The 24,214-nt window shown below is 36.5% G+C and overlaps 2 protein-coding genes across 3 annotated transcripts in view; one reads left to right on the top strand and one right to left on the bottom strand.

Moving 5' to 3' along the window:
• The window catches only part of aven (apoptosis and caspase activation inhibitor), a 74,353-nt gene extending 56,858 nt beyond the window's left edge, over window positions 1-17,495 (bottom strand). Inside the window, exons 1-2 of the mRNA XM_088925967.1 lie at window positions 17,276-17,495; window positions 14,487-14,661 (exon numbers count right to left, since the gene is read on the bottom strand). Of these exons, the coding sequence (XP_088782093.1) occupies window positions 14,487-14,661; window positions 17,276-17,467 (367 nt within the window). The 5' untranslated portion in view covers window positions 17,468-17,495. The remainder of the gene's footprint in view (window positions 1-14,486; window positions 14,662-17,275) is intronic.
• chrm5a (cholinergic receptor, muscarinic 5a) lies at window positions 15,246-20,182 on the top strand. Of its 2 annotated transcripts, XM_088925966.1 has the most exons (2): window positions 15,246-15,264; window positions 18,612-20,182. In XM_088925966.1, the coding sequence occupies exons 1-2, from the start codon at window positions 15,246-15,248 to the stop codon at window positions 20,180-20,182; spliced, it is 1,590 nt and encodes a 529-aa protein (XP_088782092.1). The 2 variants fall into 2 exon arrangements, with proteins under 2 accessions (XP_088782092.1, XP_088782091.1); XM_088925965.1 differs by lacking the exon at window positions 15,246-15,264 and having other exon boundaries at window positions 18,581-20,182.
• The last annotated feature ends 4,032 nt before the right edge of the window (window positions 20,183-24,214 follow it).

Genomic DNA, 24,214 nt, shown 5'->3' with positions numbered 1-24,214 from the left:
TCTTGTTTTTTCTTCCAGTGTCAGTTCTCATGTGCTTGTGTAAAAATACAGATATTCTGAAAACAGAAGACACAAGCCTAAAGAATTTAAATCATTATGTTATATATTGTGGCTTGATGATAGATTCATTTCCACAGAAGTCAACAAATAAATTATATTATTCCAACTTACTGGATTCTGTAACACAACTGTATTATATTAAAAGAAATGGGGACAATTCTGTCCACGCTACTTTAACAAGGACAAGCTTATCAAAAACTAAGCAACTTAAAAAATTTAGTTGTTGACCTAAATTGCAATTGATGCCCTGAAGCCCTTTTGGAAGAGAGCTTTAAATGTGTGTATGAGCATGTTAGAGCATCCATATGCTACACACTGTAGACTTTTATGTGCATGTATTTTTGACTACTAGCAAATCACTGACAATGCCAAGGACATTATGAGAAAAAAGACAAAATATATGTTATGCAAGTTATAACTCTTAATAATTAAGGCTAAAATATCTTAAATTTGCCTTGGTAGTTTCCCTTATGTACAGGTTTTATTTAAAAACATGACAAGGATATTCTCTTGTTTGTGGCAAGCGATAATGTTCATGCATTACAGGTTTTTGAGTTAATGGAGTTGCCGATGAAAACAATCATTTAAATATATTCCAAATTAATTTCATATCCCAAAAATGAGATGGTTTTACTATACTATTTGGACTAATATCATAATGATGATATTATTAATTAATACACGCACTGTATAAAATTCTCACTCTGCTTAACATGAGAAACTGTCCACTGCAAAACAGTAATGCTACTCAATGATCCTTTTAAAACCTCTGCAGATCCTGCACGATTAATCTCCATACAATCTGGAAATCCAGATGCAGAACACTCTACAAATTAAGGTTTATTTATAAGGTTTATTAAGGTTTTTTTAACAAATCCTTTTTAATTTTCTTTTTTAAATACGAGCATTTAATACAGTTCCATCTGTAAAAAAAAAATGAAAACTATCCTCTCTTGCATTTAAGAGTAGTCACAACAATTGATAACTGTAGACATTCTTCTCTCGGGTTAATAAAGCCACAGCTCACTGAGGCTGCACAACAAAATGACAAATTTTAACAATCTTGATCTCCTGAGTCCATTAACATATGCTAATCAATGGAGAAATATGCTTATTGTATGTAGGTAGAGATTATTCCAAGGAAATTTCTCCAAAGCTGCACTGACTCCACAGTATGACACAGTGATTAACCAGGCATGAAGCTGGACAACACTTTCCTCAATCTAGCCAGAGTCACAGGCACATGTACTTAACGTAAAATAGCTGCATGAATAAGGATGGGTAAAAAGGTATCTATGTGCGGGGGAAAAAAAGATTGCTTGGAAAAAGCTCTTACAGTCCAGCTATGATTCCCTGGACTGAAATTTGCTGAAGTGTGTGCTGAGCGACACAAACGTATAGTTTGAAACAAAAGAGCTTCCGTTCAATGTGACTTACTTTGTAAATATAAAAAGGTTTGTTGCAGTTCCTCCAAAGACAACTTACTTTAATAAAAAACCAATATAAACAACTAAAGATCATTAAATAAAATATTTATTTAAAATATTTACTTGTGCATGTGAAATTCACACAATGACTTGAGTGTAAGCTCTTCAGACCTTACAGATCTTGACTTCTGTATAATGCGCAAGTTCATTTTGGTATCTTTCATTGAAAAAAAATGGCAAACGCATTATCAACAGACCACACCGAGAGTAAATAAACAGCAGAAGAAATAATATATAAGTCTGAGCTCGATGAATTGAAATGACATCAATGTGCCAATTTGGTTAGCTCCTGGTAACAGAAGAAAAGCTTTTTTTATCCGCATGTCTGCTAGATTGTCAGCATGGTTTACTGTATTCTTTCACCACTATGGATGTCTCCCCCAGAGAGTGCACAGCACACTTTCAGGCTCACCCCAGCTCTGAAGTTGAAGAGTGGTACAGTACAGTAGAGCAGGAGGCACTGTACAGATATGTTAAATAAAACTTGTATTTTAACCTCAGATTAGGAAAACTCAGTGTATTGATTTACTTTGAGATTTTTTAACAGTTTAACAGTTCAAAAACAACATTATTATTCAACATTATTCAGAAAAGTCCTTGCCAACCCTAACATACTGGTACCGAAATAGAAAAGACCCTTTTTCTTTTTTCTTCAGCCGACAAACATCTCTTCTATTATTTTTTTTCTATTACTTTTTATTTTGCAAGTAAAGTGACATTTTAAAATTGGAAGTCTTCCTATGGTTACCTTGCTTCCTCACATTCAAGATACATATAGTGAAATGTCATCAAGGACACCGCCACTGTGTTCTTCAGATAATCATGGAAGGCGAGATAGCAGCTAGTGCCCCTGAATACTTTCAGCACTGAAAGAAAAGCGCTAGCTGTCACCCCACTATATCATCCTAACAAACAGCTATCTTGTGATCCAATGCAGAGACTTCTGAGGGGAGATCCCTAATTTTAATGGCTCGTCAGTCTATCCTGGCCAGTTAAATTGTATAAAAAAACACGTCCTTTCCCCTTTATCAGGGCCTAAAACTCACTACACAATCTCTACTATTAAGAACTGACTGAAAATGAAATGAATGAAAATCAAGAAATTAAACAGTGAGTTAATGAATATTTGCATTTTCCCATTACTACATAGTTATGGTTCGGTTTTACACTACAACACGGCTAGTAGCAATACAGCAAAATAAGGTGCTTTGTTTTAATAAAAAAGTCACAGTTCTAGTTATGTATTTGTTGGGGAAAAAAGTCAGGGTACAGCAATACCAAACAATGAGTCAGGGAATGATCACGTGAAAGCCTTGTCACACAGCTTACATATATATAATGCATGATTAATTCAAAGAGTTTCTGGCATCAGCAGGCTGACTGAAATATAGGGCCAATTTTCCTAAACCTTTTCTTGGTAATTTGGTGCAGAAGAATGCTTTAAAAGTGGATTAATCTTCCTTCACAGCCCTTCAGCCCATAATTACAGAGGCACTTCTCTCCAGTAACATTCTGCATTCAAACCGGGGCACTATTTAGACGCCAAAGTAGTTCTGCTAAAAAAAGAAAAGAAAACTCTTATATTCCTCATTCTTCAAAGTGGTGTTCTTGCTGAAATCGCTCTACCCACCAAAGCTGAAATATTAAGCAAAAAAAAAGAACACTACAAGAGCAATAAAAAGGTCTTTGACTGCTAAAACTTCCTGATCTTTGCGGCTCAGTGAATACTGTTCCTATTAACACTCAAGTGCTCAAAACAGTTTCTAGGACAGACTTTTCACAGCAGAGATAACGTATGCCAAGCAGACTAGGCCATCTATTTTTTTGCTTCCCTCAGCTGAATTATTAAATGAAATTCATCATTTGCATGATCAGTTGCTTTTGTCATAGGTTTCCAGCATATTCTTTTTCAAAGCAAAGGCAGGCCTGTAGTTGAACGGTTCCAGCTTCCGAGAGCCAGACACGCATTCCATGCATTTAAAGATTTTACATTAATTTAAAACAGTTGGATAAAATTAGTGACAAGGTGCTACAGTAATTAGCATTGCTGCCTCACAGCACTGGGGCCCTAGGTTCGATTGTGGGGGAGCTACCTGCATGGAGATTGTATTTTCTCCTTGTGGTCTTGTGGGTTTCCTCTGGGTGCCCTCCCACAGTCCAAAGACATGCTGGTAGGTTTATTGGCTTTTTGGAAAATTGGCCCTGGTGTGTGCATGTTTAGATCTATGTGTGCCCTGTGATGGACTGGCGTCCCCTCCAGAGTGTATCCTGCCTTACACCCCTTGCTTGGCAGGATTGGCTCTGGCTCCCCCACAAGCCTGTGCTGGATAAAATTTTAAAAAAGGACAGATTGATAAAATTAATACTACAAAATACATAAGGAAAAACAAAAAAAATGCTACTGAACACCATTATTTTACAATCAAATCTTTCAAAAAGACAAGATGATGCTAAAAATGACTACTCTAATTATAAATAAAAACAGTAAGTTAAAGTAAGTCTTTTTTGAAATCCTAAATTGTAGAACTGCTTTCAGTATTATCTTAAATTCATTTAAATTATTTAAAATGAATTAAAAAAACATTTTCAGCATTAATATTTTTATATTTTTTAAAGAGATGTTGACCAACTGGATAAAACATGATTACAATATGTGCATTTAGAAGACTTTCTTTATATTATTATTAACACACAGCTGATTCCAGAGGAACTCAAAGAATGAAATACCTGTTTAATATCTTGCTCATGTCCTCAATTAATTTCTTCTGTCAAGTTGAGTTTTTTCTTGACAGCAAAATTATACTGAAACAGATCCATATAAACTAAATGAAATGAAGACGACTTCATGCTATAATGTTGAATTCATTAGAGCCTTTTGACTATTTTAACAGGCTACCAAACATTTAGGATATCATTTTCTAAAATATTTAGGTTCCACTTTCAAGCAAGGAATGATTGAAAACAAAACACTTGGGTTTTAATATGTTATCTTTATTATATAATATATATATATTATAATAATAATAATAAACCATTTAATTTAAGTAATAAAATAGGTATGAAATGTATGGAGATGGAAGAAAATATTTTGAATGGTACAATATGTAAAAAGTAACGAACTGAGCAGTGCTTTTGCTTTGTAGCTACGGCAAGGATGGGTCACAAAGGACAATTGTACTGTATGTATCAGTTAATAAACATTACAAAATATTTAAGCAATTTCAGCAGCTGCTTAAAATAGTTAAAAAGTCAACTACATGAATTAATTACATTTGACCTGCATTAGCTCACACGCTAATAAAAAACAGAATTCCATAACCTAATGTTACTAACTGGCTGCATCTAACAACACTGGAAATGCTTTAATATCTGTAAGAAATGCAGTTAGAAAATACAATAGCTATTAAAGGTTATCAATTCCACATTCAGTATCTCAGAAACCTACTTTTCATGTCGCTGTTTTTTCCCCACAGAAGCCCTGGCCTTATTCCAACTCTATTACCACCCAGACCGTTTTCAAGCCTGGTCACATCACTCTGATTAACAGTTTATTATTTTCTTCACCTTCACAGACTATGGACAGCCATCACAGGAGTATCTTTCATAATAATTAAAGTTTTTTTTTCATCCTTTCATAACCCACGGCATTAAGGAAGCTATTCTCTTGGATATCTTTGTCAGAAAGGGAAAATGTATACTGTAGGTGGGCACAAATTAAGTCCTGATTTATTCATATTTAAACATAACTTCACCCAAAAACTAATACACTCAACAGGAAGGAAAATTAAGTTTTCAGAATGAACAAGAACTTTGTTCATTTCAGAGCATAAAATTCTTGATTGACATTTAAAGTTTAATTGTATCCCTTGTACATGGTTTCCCAAAAATGTTCAGTGAAATTGAGGGGAAATGTTGATTGTTGAAAACCTTTGGCGTAAAAAAAACTCAATACAAAAATTACAGTAAAAGCAAAGTAAAATTTAAAATTACACATATTTAAAGGACACGTTTGAGCAGGTTAGCATATATAGAGGAAGTAAACATTAAAATCAATAGGAATTAATTCAAGCAGAAATGGTTTCCTTAAATACAACAACGTTAACCCTTTAAAGCAGTGGTTCTCAAACTGTGGTACGCGTACCAGCAGTAGTACGCGGAGTGCCGCCAGCTGGTACGCCATATGACCCTGAAACTTTGTTGTGTGCACTGAAAAATCGGGACGGGTTTTCATATTTTCTATTTTAATACGTGTCGAATACGCAGCCCAAGTACTACAATACATTGCGCGCTAATACTTCAGTAGACACAAGAGATACTCTGTAAATCTATACCACTCTATACAGTAGGAATGCGTGCTATGGACGCAAGTGACCAATTGTATTTAAAACAAAAGCTATCTCCAGCAAATAGGGAGGTAGGAGAATGTGGGTGATTTTGGAACAATGCCAATGTTGTAAAAACAGGAATGCATAGAAATATGTGCTACAAACGCTGGTAAAGTATCTCAGTCCCAGAGGGCCTGAAAGAGAAACAAACACATTGTAAAAGAAGCAGCAAAACAAGGTGGAAGTGTAGGTGCAGAGGCAGTGCAAGAAAAACGATTTCCATTCTATATATAGCTTGAAGAAATTATGGCTGCATCAGCTCTGGCAGTGTTAAGGTTTAAAAATCAATCTAGCCCTCAGAGGCATTCTTACCATCACATTTCCTCCACTCTGATGTTGATTATAAATCACACGAGGGATGAGAAATGTCACTTTAATAAACTCAAGGGTCAACTTTTTTTCCCACCAGTTCAAAATGTATCTTAATACATACCTCAGGCTAGAGTTGTTGCTTTTGCCAAATGACATAGACAAGAATAATAAATGAATTAAAAAAAATGTTTAAGACTGCTCAGCAAAAAGGAAGAAGTGTCATTTTCCGGGCCCTTCTACTATGCCAACGTCATATTGAAGGAAATAAAATGCTATGAAGCCCCTGCACACTTGTGATATCTGACGACCAAGGTACTGAAAGTGCAGCACAAAGATATGCATTGTGATAATACATGACGACTGCTGCCAACTCAAACTACACTATACCCAGACAACTGAAAACTTTGTATTAAGCAGCAAACTGTTCTTTTTTCAGTGTGAGGAAGGTGGGTGAGATTCTATTAAAATATACACAGACAAGAAATCTTAACCAGCTGGAGAGCTGTCATGACACCCTGGAATTTTCTGAATTGAATCAAACGTTCACTTAATTGGTCTCTATTACCTTTTTCTTTACTCATCGAGGATTATAAATTACCTCTAAAACCTGGTGGAATGCCATTCTCCTCATGGCATGTACTCTTGATGATCACTCGCATCAAGAGTACCACAGGATAAAAGTGCAACGCTTTGAATTCTGATATATGGTATTATCATATCATATATTAAAGTGATATGATGAATGAACTTTGCCACAATATAATGAAACTTGCAAATTTAATTTAATGTCCATGTTTGCACACTTATGCAACCAGGGTGTTGTAGGTTTTTTATTTTCAATTATTTTTCATAATAATTTTGTTGGTTGCAAGGTCACATTAAAAATGGAAAAATGTCTGATATGCTTTATCTTGATTTCTGGCTTTACATCACAAAATCCTGCAATTTCAATAAGGGTGTGTAGACTTTTTATATCCACTGTAACTGGAGCAACACCTCAAATTAAAAGACAGCCACAAGCTCTTTTTTAAATCACTCGGTACTCTATAGAAGGACATGAAAGAAACTGATTTGCCAGACAAGAGAGAAAAGGAGCTCTTCACCAATGCAGCACCCAGGGTTTAAGGATTTCTTTGCTGACTCTAATCAAATGAAAAACTGCTTTCAATTAAAATTGTATTTTGACTTGATTGCAATAACCTAATCTAAGAAAAATCAATTTATAACCTCTTGCCAGTCAATCATTTTTAATTCCTACAAGTAAATCCATTTAAAATAATCAAATAAATATTTGTGTGTAGTGATGTGTAACAAATATAAGAAAATACATCCTCCTATCTGCACTTCTCACTAATGCTGAGGCACACTAGCATGTGCACTAAATTGCACATCGTTTTCAAGACTAGACTAAAAAAAAACTTGTATAAGACAAGGTACTGTAGAACTGACTTAAGGATAAGAAAGTTCAATTGATGAAAAGCTTCTCAAAAAAGATAAAGTGCTGAACTGCAGGTTAAAGGCTTCATCTTGCAAAATTCCTCATTAAAAATGGTTGGACATTTCTTTCTGGGCTGAAAATGAAAAGCTGAATGAGTCTCAAATGACTATGCAGGACAATGTTACAGATTGTACATTAATTCTTAAAATCCAAAGAGGAAAGACAAAAATTACAGACTTTTAATTTTCTATAAAGGTCTTCAAAGTATCTGTCTATGTTACATGTAGGTGACACCCATATTTATGACAGAGACAAGCACAAATCCTGGAAAACAACATGCAGGCTATACAAAATAGGATTTCCAGACAAATGGAGAAAAAATAAACTTCTTATACTACAGACATGATCATTTTTCACATCGGTCTCACTTTCACACACTGCAATTACTGTAGGTTTTTGATATTAAGTAACATCAGTAATTCATGCTGGACTTCGGGAAGCTTTCATTACCTTTCTAAAGGATCAGTGAAGATAAATATCATTTTTCACTGATCCCATTAGAGTTCCCTCACCATCCCTTTCCATCAAAGTCTAGCAGGATTCACCAGCCTTCATTACAGAGAGGCTACTATCACTAGCAGCACAGATTTAAGAGAAGAGGTGGCCACTGAGGATTGTGGTTGGGAGGCAGAAGACACTGGCATGAATACTATATTGTTATTAAACAAGGTAAAGACACTTGTTGAGCTTTTTCTGTAAATGAAAAGTGGAGAAAGATAACAGTGGTAAAATATTTTTACTTTATAACAGGCAACTCTTACTCAACGTGTTGAGAAGGGCAGACACTGTGTTTACATCACTAAATAGTTTCCATTTGCTTTATTACCATAAATGGCTCAGAAAATCTAACCAGCGAAGCAACTGCTAAATTTAATGATTGCAAGAATATAATGAGTTCCTAACAGTATTTAATTATGAATTGAATAATGTGAAGAAATCCTTAGAGGGATTTTGAAGAGTAAACAGTACAGGAAAAGAAAAATGCATACAAATTCAAAAACCACTGGGATCTCAAAGGCTGAGTAAAAGCTCAATTTATTTAAATCAATTACACTAATCAACTGATTTTCAGTGAGGGCAACATGGTACTGTAGCATTGTGTGTTTGCTCTGAGATGGACTGGTGTCCTGTCCAGGGTGTGTTCCTCCTTGTGCCTGTTGCTTACCGGGAAGCCTTGTGACGCTAAATTGGATAAAGAGGTTAAAAAATGGATTGATGGATGGAGTTGATTCCAATAGCTTACATGCCCATAAATACAATGGCGAAAGAGTGTCTTCCATCATTTCTAGGTCAGAGATGGTAGTACATATTTCTGGTGAGGTGTATACTGCCTACTCTTTGCCAAGGGTGGTAGTAATGCATTTGGAAACTGGTTACTGCAGTTGGTCCAAGACTTTTTTTATCTAGACACCTAGAATACCACTACCACATGCCAGAGGACAAGCAAAGTGAAACTGAAATCCTCGATTGTTTTTAATTAATAAGGCTTTAGGATCTGTTGTATGTCTTTACACTGTGATTTTCTTAGGTGAAGAACCATATTAGTAGGTGTAGTTATCAATATATCCAAAAGGAGTTTGGGTGGTCTATACTATCTAAATAGCACAGCACAGAAGAGCACTGTGCAAAACTGTCTAAACAGAGTAATGCCCTGAATTATTTAAATGGTTAAAATGGTATTAAATAAGTTGTTGCTACACTTCATCGGCACCATTTATGCAAAAGCCTCCCACTTGTGAAGATAGCTAAAACTGCTATCAAGGAAGAGTCTAATCTGTTTTCCTGAGACATCGGAGGTTAGGCTTAGGGCAGCAACAGTATGTAGGTCTTCTAAGCTCTTTCTATTTAGAGGATTTCTATTTCAAAATCTTGTAGCTGTAACTACTGTGCAAACCACCTTTAATGAAACGGACTTGCCTGAACTCAAACAGCTCACTGGCAAAGGGCCCCAGGAGAATTAATGTTGTTCCTAGCTACATCTCAGACACCACCCAAATCCCCCCTGCCTTCACCCAGCAGAAAACCGAATGCTATTTTTAATTTGTGCAGTGAGGAGCCAAAACTCCAGTATCTTCACGCTATCTTCCCAGCTCAGCCATAGCCTCTGATTCATCTGTCTTCCTAGAGGCCTTTCACTCCCAGCACCACATCTCCTTCAGGCACACAGCCCCTTCCGCACGAATCTGTCTGCACTGGAAAAGGCAGATGCTCACCGACTACAGCCAACAACTGGATATAAAAAGAACTGGCTGGTTAATAAAATAAGGAGGTTACTTTTCATACTCAGAGAATAAGGAGTCAACAATATCAATATTTTGTAATGAAGACGATTAGGGAAATGAGAAAATAATGTAAGCCAAAAAGACTCTAGGGAAAATATCCTTATTTACTGTGAAATTCAATCTTCTTAAAGGCTTTAATATTTTTTAGATATTTAAAGAAGCAAAGCATTGAGATTCACAAATAAATTATACAGCTGGGTCCAGAACATGCTATCTCAGTAATAATAAAGCTGGTATTAGATACATTACATCTCATTTAATTGCATTAATAAAGCTATGCTTTAATTGTTAAGGGATTCTGTTTCATAATGTTTATCTAAAATTGCTTCTAGCACATATTAAATACACATATTAGAGATGGGCAGTTGATCAAGAAGCATGATGTCATCTAATAAGAAAGACATTCTATATATATACAGCTCGTGCCAGCTTTACGTTGTTGGAATAACAGCAGGAAGTTTCAAGAGCAAAAAAAGATTAAGCACAGTCACAGACAGTACGTTTTATAATTAATAATAATAATAATAACATCACTTTATTAACCCTTTACAATTTCTTGCATTAGGAATTGTCTTTTCGCATACCCCAGCCTGCTCTCCATGAGACACACAGACACACAGACAGGGAGAGAGCCTGGGGTCAGAGCGCAGGGTCTGCCATTGTACGGCGCCCCTGGAGCAGTTGGGGTTAAGGGCCTTGCTCAGGGGCCCAACGGAGTAGGATTCCTCTGCCTGCTGCGGGATTTGAACTGGCAACCTTCCAGCCACAGAGCCACCGCTCCGCCCAATTACTTCAAAAGTATATGTCCGTGCTGTGAGATAAATGCTACCTACTCTAATATGCATATTTTTGGATTTAATTGTAGAGGTGTCCTACTATAAAGCCATGAATATTGCGCCCCTTGTAATTGAGAACAACAAATATATGGCTGCACATTAAATATCAATGAAAAGACAAAGGTGAGCTAAACTTTGTATACTGTACATAAATCCCAATTATAGATTAAAAGATAATACCATCCATTGAAGTTATTCACAATCAAATCAACTAATCAAATTTGTATGTACTATCCTGCACAACAGCTTGCTATCCTTAACTACAGCAGACCTAATCTGTAAAAGTAAATCAATATACAGAACCCTGGAAACTTTCATTTATTTGAAATGTTCATGATGCCATGAACATTTGGTATTTTCATGTTTTATCATTAAACAAACTGCAAATCTCAAATAAATGTGGTGAGTGGGTTATGGATATCTAATTTCTGTTGAAATATGTTGGTTCAGGACTAATGATCAGGACTCCCAAGCCAAATTTCCAAACTCCTGACATATTCTGATCCTAACAAAGTATTACCAGAACAACTGTTTTCTCCTCAGCTTTTCAGCTGAGCTAAATGTTCAGCCCTTTGACAGCCCTTTAACACACCTAATCTAATCCATCCTAAATCAACCCTAAATGAAACAGCAGAAAAAATTCACGACTTGATGTTTTAAGTGGCAAATCAATAAATGCAGTTGGAGATATAGTATTTGTGCAGCACAGAGCTATCCCACAACAGAAGAAGCAAGTTTAACTTAATGGAACTCCCTTATTTTTCAAAGGGCACAACTGCACTGCTAATATAGGCATGTGTTGCTTTGTTTCTAGTTTACCCTTAAAAAGCAATGGAGCAATTTACCAGTAGCTCCTGAAATGTACCACCTTTGCAATGCTGCAGCTTCTGTACTTTAGCCAATTTACATCTGCATCATACACTGAAAACACCTTAATATACAGTGCCTGTTTGCAGTACAAACATTTTTGAGCCTCTCTTTGTCAGTGACCTTCCTTCTGTCAACTTTAAAGCACCACAAACTGAGCAGCCATCATGCCTTTTCATTATACACACATATTTACATCAGAAATATTTTCCTGCCTTTAACACTGTAGGATAATGAAAGGACATGTATTATGGGCAAACTCAAACTCCAAAAATCTTATATTTCACAAGTACAATTCCCTTGAAAAATGCACAGCCATTTTAAGAGACAACTACCTCTGTCATGTACCTTTAGAAAATTCCTTGTCTCACTCTAATTTCTAATTCAGCAGTTCTCCAAATTGGTTTAACATTTTCTCACAAAATCCATGTTGCTAAATTGTGAGAAAAAAATATTGAAATAAAAGAAAAGCTAAGTAAACTACTGTATGTGAGTTTAAATTTTAAAGTGAGGAAACATAGAATGAATAAATCATTATTTTCTCTTTTTTGAATGATGGATGCTTTAGCTAAAAAAACTGAAAACTTATTTAAATTTTCAAGTATTCATATCTTTCCTAAAGATGTCTTAAAGTAAAGGCAGAGAAATGATACTCATATTATCACAGTACAGTATTGCTATGCAAGTTAGATTCTGGTAAAATCAAATTGTGCCTCTAGATGGTGCTCTTTGGCAGTACTATAACAAACCCAGGACAACAGCCTAAGCCCTTTCACTATGGTAAAATTAACAAGTTGGTCACCATCACAAAATATCAATATGCAACAAACTTACATTGAGTACAAAACTCACACTGAACATATCACAGATTTCTAACTCAGATTCTTCCCATATCACAAATGTTTAGACTGACTTATTGTGCCCCTCAACAGAGAGAAAAATGTAGTATATGCATGCATACTAATGTTAAAATACTTGTACAATGCCAAAAAACCCAGGTCAACTGATTTCTATTCTGTAGAACCTCATTACAGTATTTTAATAGCATCTAGTTTCTAGTGTACATCATAAACACATTTCACTATAACCCAATAAATTGGAACCGTTGAAGCAAAGTCCAGGTCTAAATAAACAGTTTCTCATTTTTTCACTCTCATCAAACTGTAACAGATTTTTTAATTGAAAAGGGTATCCATCACATTAAGAAAGCACAACTAGAAATTTTCAGAAATTTAAAAAACACTAATCCAACAAAGGTTCATGCAACACACTGAAACAGAAAAGCAGTCCCTAAATGGCACTGCAATGTTTCTATTATTTGTCTTTGTCAAAACACCAAGTGAATTTGTTTGCCCTACAAATTATGCAAATTACTCTATAGCAACTATTTAAAAAGAGGGAAGGTTGATAAAGGATTTTATATTTTTCTATATTTTGAGTGCAGTCCAATTGGTGGAAATTTCAGTGTTCATAGTCTCACAAAAAATCCTACTCAAAAGCTGCCTTAAATCAGATCAGCAGTTCTCTCTGCTCCGAGCTGGCTGATTTTACTCACGAGTCAAACTGAAGCACACCGTGACCCTATTTCCATCTGAGAATGTCGGAAGCTGTCACTTCCTTTCTCCTACAGCTGCTTCTCAATGAAATTCTGACCGCAGGGCAGCTGTCAGCTACTATTCCCTGGCCCATTTTAAATACCACACTAATGGGATCTTCTGTTGATCATCTCAACAATGGCTACTTATTAAAGATGTTGCTTTTATGCCTTTGTTTTCCCTTATTAAAATTACTCATATATTCGAGTAATATATTTGTCGCCTCATATAGTTTGACCTCTCCCTACACTTCTAAAACAACACCACAGTTATACGTCTAAAAAATGGGTCACAGCATGTCTCCTTCTCCAAGGCTTCACTGAAACTACACAGATAAAGTCTTCCTGCCCAAGGTTTTAGACGTGGTGCAGCTCTCTCAAAACCAGCAAATCCTTGCATAACCCTGTGAGCCTATTGAGGTCTTTGAGTGATTTTGGACTTTGCACTCCGGCAAAAAGCAAAGCAGAACCCAACCGAGGGTTCAGCCTGCTAAGCTGACAACTGCACCATTAAGGCAGGGGAAGTTCCACTTACAAATAGGTAAGCGAGGTGATTTCTTGTCAGCATGACAAGGATAAGACGCGATTTCTGATGACGCATTTTGTGTTAGGCTGTCATGAAAATAGCCACCACACTTAGAAGTCCAAGGTGGATCGTTCAAATATATAAAACAGCACAACAGTTAAAGTGATGGTTGTCTTTAACTATAAAGTACAGAATCAAGCTCAGTTTATTGCTTCTGCATTAAGAGAGCCATATTTTTTGCAACTATTAATAATAATAATAAGACCATTCAGGTACCCATTTCACATTAATAATTTTAAAAAGTACTCCTAATTCTTAATGTGAAAGGATTCATGATGGAAAGGAAAATGCACTAAATGCGATTTCTCTTTTATCCACCAGTACGAACACCCACCTCCACATACTCTATGTAGAATACTAGCTAGTCATCTTCTTCCCAGCACACATTCTGCTGTCCCAAATTGCATCTAATGTATAGATAATATTAAAATTAGTGACAAAAACGCATCTATTAGGGAAAGCCCAGTTCTAACACAATACAAGCTGCAGACTGGTTATGTAGCCTATTGAAAACCACACAACACATTTCCTATTATATATGGAGCTTGTTCTATGTTAGAGACAAAAACATGTTCTAACCTGCAGAGCTGAGGAGGACATGGAAATCTTCTCCTCGCTTGGTTTGATTGCCTTCGCAAAGCTCCTCCTTTTCTGCAGCCTCATAGCGATCCCAGTTTGACTCCAGCTTCCTTCTGGAAAAGATGTCAGGGCCATCCTCTTCATGATCTTCCTTCTTATCCACCTCATCTTCAGCCTTTTCAATTATAAAAACGGAAAGCCAGTACTTTAGAAAGGAAGGGGCCAGAATAACACTGCGCGTAACAGTCAAAACTGGTGAAAAGATGCAAGACCGCAAGAATCAGTAGTTTTGCGGGAAGAAATTAAGGAAAATTCAAAGAATCAGATGACACAAGAGGAAAAGAATGATTATTATTAATAATCAAATTAGAAACTTTTAGTAAGAGCAATATTTGCTTACATACCTATTATAATGTCTAGTTTGAGTATTGTGAATAAAGCTATATGCCTATATTAGAAAACAGCTTTACAAAAAAAGGTCCTTGAATTCTACTGAAAGTAATGTCTGGTTTCCCTTACATTTTGCCCTTGAAAACTTAATGGAAATTAGGTTTGTAATTTTACTGTGAAAGTCAGAGGCTACAACTATGTGTGGCCACTTTTCTGCACATGCTGTGCACCAGGTTGCAGATGTTGTCTTGTAGGATTCTGTCCAATTCCTTACCTAGATCCGCGACACACATCATCCCAACCAGACTATCCAATGTTTAGAAAGCAGGGCATCAACAGAATAACTGTCACTTTCACACGTCTTGTAATATGGGTATAATGAAAATGTGTGTTGTCCTGCTACTATTTTGTTACATACAGTAGGATGAGTCTGCAGGAAGGGCAGAAAGTGGGGTTCCAGAACTAGATCAGTAATACTGTCCAGACAGGTTGCCATCTATCACAAGAAGGTGGACTACAATCATCAAACACACTTGGACCTCTCTATCAATTGGTCTATATGCAGACCTCCTTGTAAATATGCAGCTTGGGAGGTCTGAATACAAGACATTCACAACAGACAAAAGAAATAGTGATAGAATAATGAATAATAAAAGAATAATGATCAAAGAGTCTTTATTCAGCAAAAATCTTCTTCCACAACCCAACACCAACTAACACCATGTGTCCCTAGACTTCCCAAATAATCTTATTTACTTATCCCCATTTGAGAATCTGACTCCTAGCCCTGCACCATTTAACTAATTAGATAAACCATGCACCTCATATGAACCCACACAACCTATTTTACTTACTGACGACCACAATTCTTTATTTATCTACTTCTGGATTGTGAGGACTATTTAAAGTGTCTGACTCGTTTTTAAACTTATGGATGCATGCTTTTTATGTGTTAATGGATTCATGTTGTGTTAAATGTATTATATATTGCACTGTGTTTTTTGCCTGCCTGCAAAGCAAATTTCCCATCTGAGACAATAAAAGAAATTATAGACAGACAACTGACCTTGGATTGAACGGCCTCTAGTGGTAAGAAGCTGTAACTACCATTCCCTGTACAACTGGCCTGCCACAAGGACTTGGTTCCACTGCGGACAAGTGGATCTAAGACGACTTAGTCAAGTCAACAACATGTATTTGACATGAAGGTGTCATCTTGACACTGATGCATATTTTTGTATTTTACTACTTGATTTTCACCATGCTTCACTTATACCAGCTCAACTCTCTCATTAACGAGGCAATTTTAATGCTTATGTAACCATGACAAATTACTTGAATGTATCACAGTCAATAGAAATGGCAAAAAAAATGTTTTAGCTGATAGACAGACACTCCTATAGCACACTAGTCACCAGGGCATGAACATTCTGCCCCAAAGGAAATACAACCACCTATTGGCCCTCTGACACCACTTGATTCAGCAAGTGGATCTTCCTTTGTGGTCTACCATCCCAGTGCTGAACAGGCCCAACACTGCTTAGCTTCTGATATCTGACAAGATTAGTCTAACAGTTAAATACACTGCTATCGAGGTAGAAATCGATGGCTAGCACCTGCACCATATTGTGAGTGAATGACCTCCTCTCAACCCATCCCCTTTCCACCACAATCCAGTGAAGCCCAACAAAAGTCAAATTGAGCATAAGCTTACATTTTGAGGTCCTGTCCTTGTTTTGCCTTCAGAAAACTTATACTAGAAAAAAAAAGGTCAAAGAGAAGTGCATTTCAGAATAAAGCTAACCCTCCCCAGACTTCAAAGGAATCATGAATCAAACAAAAAATGAAAATCTAGACAATCAGACATCAGGTAGACCTGAGGCCATGCCTTTTGTCAAAGAATGTTTGAAAACAGTATTCTGAATTTTTGTGTCAAGAAGAATAGTTCAGGATGTGTAATAGAAAGGTGTGGGAAAACATATCTCTGAGGCCCTGCAAGCAGTTCAACAGAGGATTCGATTCCTTCACGCAATGCAGCTGGAGAGACTCTTTAGTATCTCTGCAGCTGTGTTTTTACTGCCATAACCACCCCCAAAGCTGTTTAGCATGCAGTGCAATTGAGGATACTGTCTTGCATGTGTTAAAATAAGTACACTATTATGTAAAGAAAGGACAGAAATAATCCTAATAAGTATAGCTTTGTTTTGAAAGAAATATTATCTGTTATTTAGCTTAATAGTCTTCAGTATCACACTATTAAGTCAACAGTTTTCACGACTATTCTTCGGAACATTTAAAATAGAGTGCCTTAGGTACTAAGAAAATATAACTGTAGAAACTTAAATACTATAGTAAAACAGTGCAACAGCTTTAACTTTTCAATAAACAACAATTCTTACCCTGTCGCACCGTGGAGGTCCTGAGCGTCCTCTGCCACGATGATGATCCCTTCTTCCCCTGCCACGGTGGGGTCCACCCCTACCTCGACCCCGATGGTCAGTGGGGGTGCCGGTTCCACTTTCATTGCCTCCACCACTGTATCCACCTCTCCTCCAGCCGCCGCCTCCTCTATGCCTTGATCTCTGCTCCATCACTACATTTGCTTTCCCCAGCAAGTCTACCGGACCACATTAAGTGGTACGCTGTTACAACGTGTTTCGAGTTACACAAAATGTCATCCGTCAGAAAACAACGATGCTTGCTTTTTTATTCCAGGAGGTCTGATTACATTTGGTTCCCACTACGGTTCGATAATAGCAAGACAATGTCCTTAAAGAGTATTAACTGTTGCAGTGAAATACACAAACGAATATATAATCTATTTATAACTATAATGCATCATATATACATTTATAATGTATATAACTGAAAAACGTTTTTTCCGAATAAAATACTCTGTATGTATGTATTGTTGTTCTTGTTGTTGTTGTTGATGATGATGATGATTATGATAACGATGACAAAAAGCCCATTTGCATTTTTTAATTTTCTATTATTTTTATTTATTTTTTATTTAAAATTAAATTCTACAATATTAAATTAAAGGTATATTTTATTTAATTTGATTTGCTTTTTATTTACCATGTGCATATATATCATACAGCATATAGGTACTGGAACCTGCATTATTGTGCTCACTTTGTTTAATAATATTCTCTATAATATTGCACTTACACAGTTTTTTTAACTGTTTGAAATGTGTTTTGTGTGGGAAGTAAGGTGACTTTTATTCTTAGGTTACGTTTTCTTAAATCCTTTCAAAAATGTTGTGCTGTCGCAATATTGATGTACTGTAACAATATTCTGAAGACATTCACAGAACAACAAAATAGGTCAAACCTTAAGATTAGGGGAACACACAAAATTAATAAAGAAGGATCTTTATTACATGAGTCTTGAAGGGGACAGAAAGCATATCATCAAGCTGTCACAATTATTTCTGTAGCAAAATGTAAACTAGCCTTATTTATTGTAATAACATTTTCTGCAAAGGAGTGCAACCAAGATGTGCTATGTATTCTTTTAAAGTAAAATGAATTTACAATACTGTGCATTTCTTTTGGTTTGGGGTGATCCTTGAATGTAACAGTTGTTTTTGTTTATTCTCATTTTCAAAGGGGATGTGCATTCAGAGCGCCATTGAAAACTCCGTTGACTCCACTCTGTAGATACGTTACTCTAAGCTGGAAGCACTGAGAACCATTATGGAAGTAGAACAGCTGAAGAACTCAACAGCTAACAACAGTAATACTTCCAATGTTCAGAACCTCAGTGGTCACAGTCTTTGGGAAGTCATCACTATAGCAACTGTTTCAGCTATTGTGAGTCTGATAACAATTATTGGTAACATTCTTGTTATGGTCTCTTTCAAAGTTAACAGCCAGCTGAAGACAGTTAATAATTATTATTTATTAAGCCTGGCTTTCGCAGACCTTATTATTGGAGTATTTTCAATGAATCTATATACCTCTTACATACTGATGGGATACTGGTCTCTCGGAAGTCTAGCGTGTGACCTCTGGTTAGCACTCGACTATGTTGCTAGCAATGCATCTGTAATGAATTTGCTAGTCATTAGTTTTGACAGATATTTCTCTATTACGAGACCACTGACTTACAGAGCCAAACGTACCCCGAAACGGGCTGGCATCATGATTGGCCTAGCTTGGTTGGTGTCTTTCATTCTTTGGGCACCTGCAATTTTGTGCTGGCAGTACTTTGTTGGAGAAAGAACAGTCCCTTCAGACGAATGCCAGATTCAATTCTTCTCTGTACCTGTAATCACTTTTGGAACAGCCATTGCTGCTTTCTACATTCCAGTTTCCATTATGACCATACTGTACTGCCGTATCTACAAGGAGACTGAGAGACGTACCAAGGACTTGGCGGAACTCCAAGGCCTGAACTCTACATGTGATCCCAAGACCATTAAACCCCAGAAGACTATCATCAAATCCTGCTTCAGTTGTAAACAACCTGCCAATGTCAACAGGGAAAGAAGCCAAGCCTCGTGGTCATCATCGAGCAGAAGCAACGTTACGAAGACCACACTTGTGTCAAATGCCAGTGACGAGTGGTCCAAAACTGACCAGGTAACCTCCTTTAACAGCTATGCATCATCAGAGGATGACGAAAAACCTGTAACTACAGGAATCTTCCAGACAGCTTACAAAAACCAGGGCACTGACCAGAAAGAATCCTCCAGCAGAGCAGAGAGTGAGCAAGGCTTCATGGATGAGCAGCTGAGCAATTATGAAGAAAGCAGTTATTTTTCTACCCCTGCCAAACACAGCTTACAAAAAACCAAGAAATGTGTCTCCTACAAATTCAAGGCAGTCCCTAAAGATGGTTGTCCCCCACAAAGCAAGAATGGGGGATCCAAGTTGGTGGCGTCATCTTGCTCCTCAGCAGAATCTGTGGGAGCTTCCTCCACCAACAAGACGATGGACCCCACTCTGAAGAATCAGATCACCAAGAGGAAGCGTATGGTCCTTATCAAGGAAAAGAAGGCTGCACAGACACTGAGTGCTATTCTCTTGGCCTTCATTCTCACCTGGACACCCTACAACATTATGGTGCTAATTTCCACTTTTTGTTCACAATGCATTCCTGTGTCCCTGTGGCACCTTGGATACTGGCTCTGCTATGTCAACAGCACTGTCAACCCCATGTGCTATGCCTTGTGCAACAAGACTTTTCAAAAGACCTTCAAAATGTTGCTCTTTTGTCAGTGGAAAAAGAAAAGGGCAGAGGAAAAGCTGTACTGGTATGGACAGAATCCTGGAATGAACACCAAAATGACATGAGAATTTAAAAGGAATAGCTTTTGCTGTGAAATACTGTTAAACTATCCTTGGAATTTTCCATCAAGAATTGTGACAACTTTGAATTATATTTTTCTTGTTTTCTCCATAATATATTCAGTTCAGAAATGAATATGTTATGCTCATCAGAAATGCCCACCATATGTTTCTGTGCTTCTGGCACATTTTGTAAAGATAACCGTTACGTTCAGATATCTCAGATATCTCTTAGAACTAATGATTTTGGCCAGCTACCATTTCTAGGACAATTAGAAGTGTCTCTGGAGAATGTTCACTGTCATTTAGTCTGCCTTGTCTCATAACTGTTTAGACACAAGGTAAAAGGAACCAAAAGGCATTGATATTGTTCTTTTTCTAAACAAAAAGATAACAGGAAAACATTATAGGAGGTAATACTTGGATAATAAAATTATTCCACTGTTTTACATATAGAACATACTTAAATATACATAAAGATTTATATGTTGTTCTCTAAACATAAAGCTTTTTAAAAGCATACACATACTGAATTCAAGCTCTTTTTTGGAACAAAAATATTGAACTGCAGGACAGGTACTACTAGACTTTAATTCTAATTGTAATTCATTTCTTTCTGGAAAATGAAAAGTATAAGTGCATCCCCCCAAACAAATCTATTTTTATTTTTGTAAATGTTTTTTTAAAAGAAGCTTCATTTAAAGTTAATAATTTCTGATGTGTCAATGATATTTTGTTTTTCTCTATTTTAAAGGGCTAACTGTTAGTTTTCATGTTTGATGGTATGTTGAATCATAAGATGTTGCTCTGCCTTATTGTAAATGTTGAGTGCAGTTTTATCTAATAGTTGTGTGTCAGTGCCACCTAGGCTTCATTTTCTTATTCAGAACAACAGTACACTTGTCCATAAAATCTTGTTGCAATAGTGTTATTTTAAAGTAATGCTTTTAAGCCCACCTATTTCACATGTAAAGTTATGTGGTGTTCCAAGAAAAACTGAACTGAAATAATGCTTGCTATTTATGACAGAAAAAAACACAGGAACCCAATAAATATTGTAAACCAATTCTTAATTGTATTTTTGTCCAATTTGTTTGATTTGGTGGACCAACAAATTCACTTTTGTACTTGCAAACACCCTTTCCCTTCATGTTTTTTTCTCACAGGTATCACCCTGTGTTTAATAAGAAGAATGGTACAGATTATAACAAAACCTCATGCTAGGGGTTGAGGTACTGTACAGTAGAAAAACACAAGGCCAATTATATCTGTCAAGCCCTTTTGTACTCTCCTACAAGAAAAGGATATAAGACTTTTATAGAATCTTTCCAATTGAGAAAATGGAATTGTTATCTTGTTCAGCCATTAAAATTTGAAGTTTTCTATACTTTATTGCCAGATTGTAGGTACTGCATATCTTACCCGATGGGGCTAAAACTTTTTTCCACTGATAACTTGTGATGTTTGTTTTTGGAAAAGATGAATTCTCTCTATGTTGGGCTCTTAAAAAAAATTGTTTCAACCTAAAAAAACACAGGATGATTATTCTAGTTTGCCTGCCAAAATTGGCATACTATTATCATATTTTGAAATTCATATTTTCCAAGCACATCACAAAGTTTTTTCAGTGTTAGAAATGGAAATTTGTGGGACAACACTTTTTTTTCCAGAAGTGTTTTAAACATAATATTGTTGTGTATGTGTTTTGGGCTTATATGTGGGGACAATTAAAATAGTTAAGGGAAAAAACATCATACAGTCTTTTACTAAATTAAATTAAATGGAAAAAGAAGCCTTTTTATGAGTTCAGTGCAAGCTTTGAACCAGGAATAAGTCAAAAAAGTCTGGATATGCTTTTTATGTGTCCAGGTGCCATATGTGGCCTATTTTCAGAGAAAATACTGAATAAATAAAACATCAATTACTAGTGCACTGAGTGGAAAGAAATTACTAGATGCTTGGCTTTATCTTCCTATCAGGTATGGGTTTGAAATGGCCTACTCAATATTGCACATGACATGCCACAGATAGGATTTCCAAGTACTTCAGTTATTCAAGATGACACTGAAGTTTTAGCACATCAGGCAAAACATTACAGTTCTACATTATTTATGAATCAGATGAGGATAAACCTACAATAAAATCCTTATCTGATATCCTTTTAAGCAACAATGGAAAAGAATTGTGCTGCATTTCTAAATATTTCTGTTTCAGTTGCTAAGGAAATTACAACACAAAGCCAAAATTGATATTTCAAACATTTTCAAATACAATACAGCATACATATTGCAAGGCACACATGACTGATTAAGTATTATTCATTCAGTCATAAACCAGTAACAATTATTCATTTTATTGAATGTAGTTATAGTCCAGCTTCCAGTATTACCGCATCAGCCAAATACATTTTTCCAAATAAATATTTCATTTTTAATGCTTTGAATGTAAATAAAACATTCAAAACTCCAGTCTTTTCTGAGGAGTGCAATTTACTATTCCACTGTCCTCAGAACCCCCCAAAAATACATCTCAGATTTGTTCCAAAAGCTAACCATATATTGTTTCCAGTTTATGATTTTTTTTCAGGTGTGTTGTGGCTCCTTTGAAATACCAGATTTTACAAAGGGATATCTATATAAATTTACAAAAGATTTACTGTCCTCTACTTTAACTGTATTCTACATGTAAAATCTCAAATCAAATCTATCACAAAACATTTAGTAAGAAAACAAATGACATTGCTGTAAAAAAGTAGGGGAAAAAGCACTTGGTAAGTTCGTTCTATGCTATACTGTATGTCAGGCCACATACTGTATTTTCATTAACACTGGATGGTTTCCCTAGCAATGCAACATGGGGAGTTCCTGAGCTATACCTGGCAAACTATTGCCAGGTTACAGAGATCTCCTAACAAACTGCATTCATAGCATCCAGTAGAGACATTTGGTCAAAGGGACATTTATCCCAGTAGTTCAGGTGGGTAGCTACGTCAGCATGCATAGGCTGCAAAGGAACAAGTAATAGGTTTATTCCATGCTGAAAAAAAGAAGAAAGAAAACACAACGTTTCGGCCGTGGAGCCTTCTTCAGGTGTGTGAAGAAGGCTCCACGGCCGAAACGTTGTGTTTTCTTTCTTCTTTTTTTCAGCATGGAATAAACCTATTACTTGTTCCTATTTATCCCAGTAGCCATATCAACCTGCAACTCACAGTTGACAGCCCACTGAAGCTCAGCAGGTGTGAGCCTGGTCAGTACCTGAATGGGAATAGACCTCCTGGGAAAAACTAAGGTTGCCGCTGCAAGAGGTGTTAGTGGGGCCAGTAGGGGGCGCTCACCCTGCTGTCTGTGTGGGTCCCAATGCCCCAGTATAATGACGGGGACACTATACTGTAAAAAGGAGCCATCCTTCGGATGAGACATAAAACTGTGGTCCTGACTCTCTGTTGTCATTAAAAGCCCCAGGGCGTTTCTCGAAAAGAGTAGGGGTGCAACCCTGGCATCCTGGCCAAAGTTCCCATTGGCCTTTACCAATCAAGGCCTCCTAATAATCTCCATCTCTGAACTGGCTTCATCTCTCTGTTCTCCTCCCCACTGATAGCTGGGGTGTAGTGAGTGTACTGGTGCACTATTGCTGCTGTCATCCTGGTGGGTGTTGCATATTGGTGGTGGTGGAGGGGAGTCCCCATTACCTGTAAAGCTTTTTGATTGGAGTACCCAAAAAAAGTGCTATATAAGAAGTTATTATTATTATTATTTTTATTATTATTATTATTATTATGATCACCATCATAGACATTGCCTCACAAGGACAAAAAGCAATCCTTGATGGGATTAACATATGGAAAGTACATAGGGAACAATTGTATAGACATGGGTTCAAACCATTTTCACTTTACAGGAGTGGGGGAAGGGGGCTGTTAAGACTGTCAATAGACTGTTAGCCCCAACCTTCTGTCCCTCTTCACGTGCAACAAGATTTATAAAGTATATAGAACATATACTTAGTGATATTAAGCCCAGCTTTATCCACATATACTGT

Source organism: Atractosteus spatula, chromosome 9 (assembly GCF_055471065.1).
Source record: "Atractosteus spatula isolate fAtrSpa1 chromosome 9, fAtrSpa1.hap1, whole genome shotgun sequence".
NCBI classification, from domain to species: domain Eukaryota; kingdom Metazoa; phylum Chordata; class Actinopteri; order Semionotiformes; family Lepisosteidae; genus Atractosteus; species Atractosteus spatula.
Note: the sequence above shows the minus strand (reverse complement) of the source record. Positions and strands in the feature narration are given on the sequence as shown.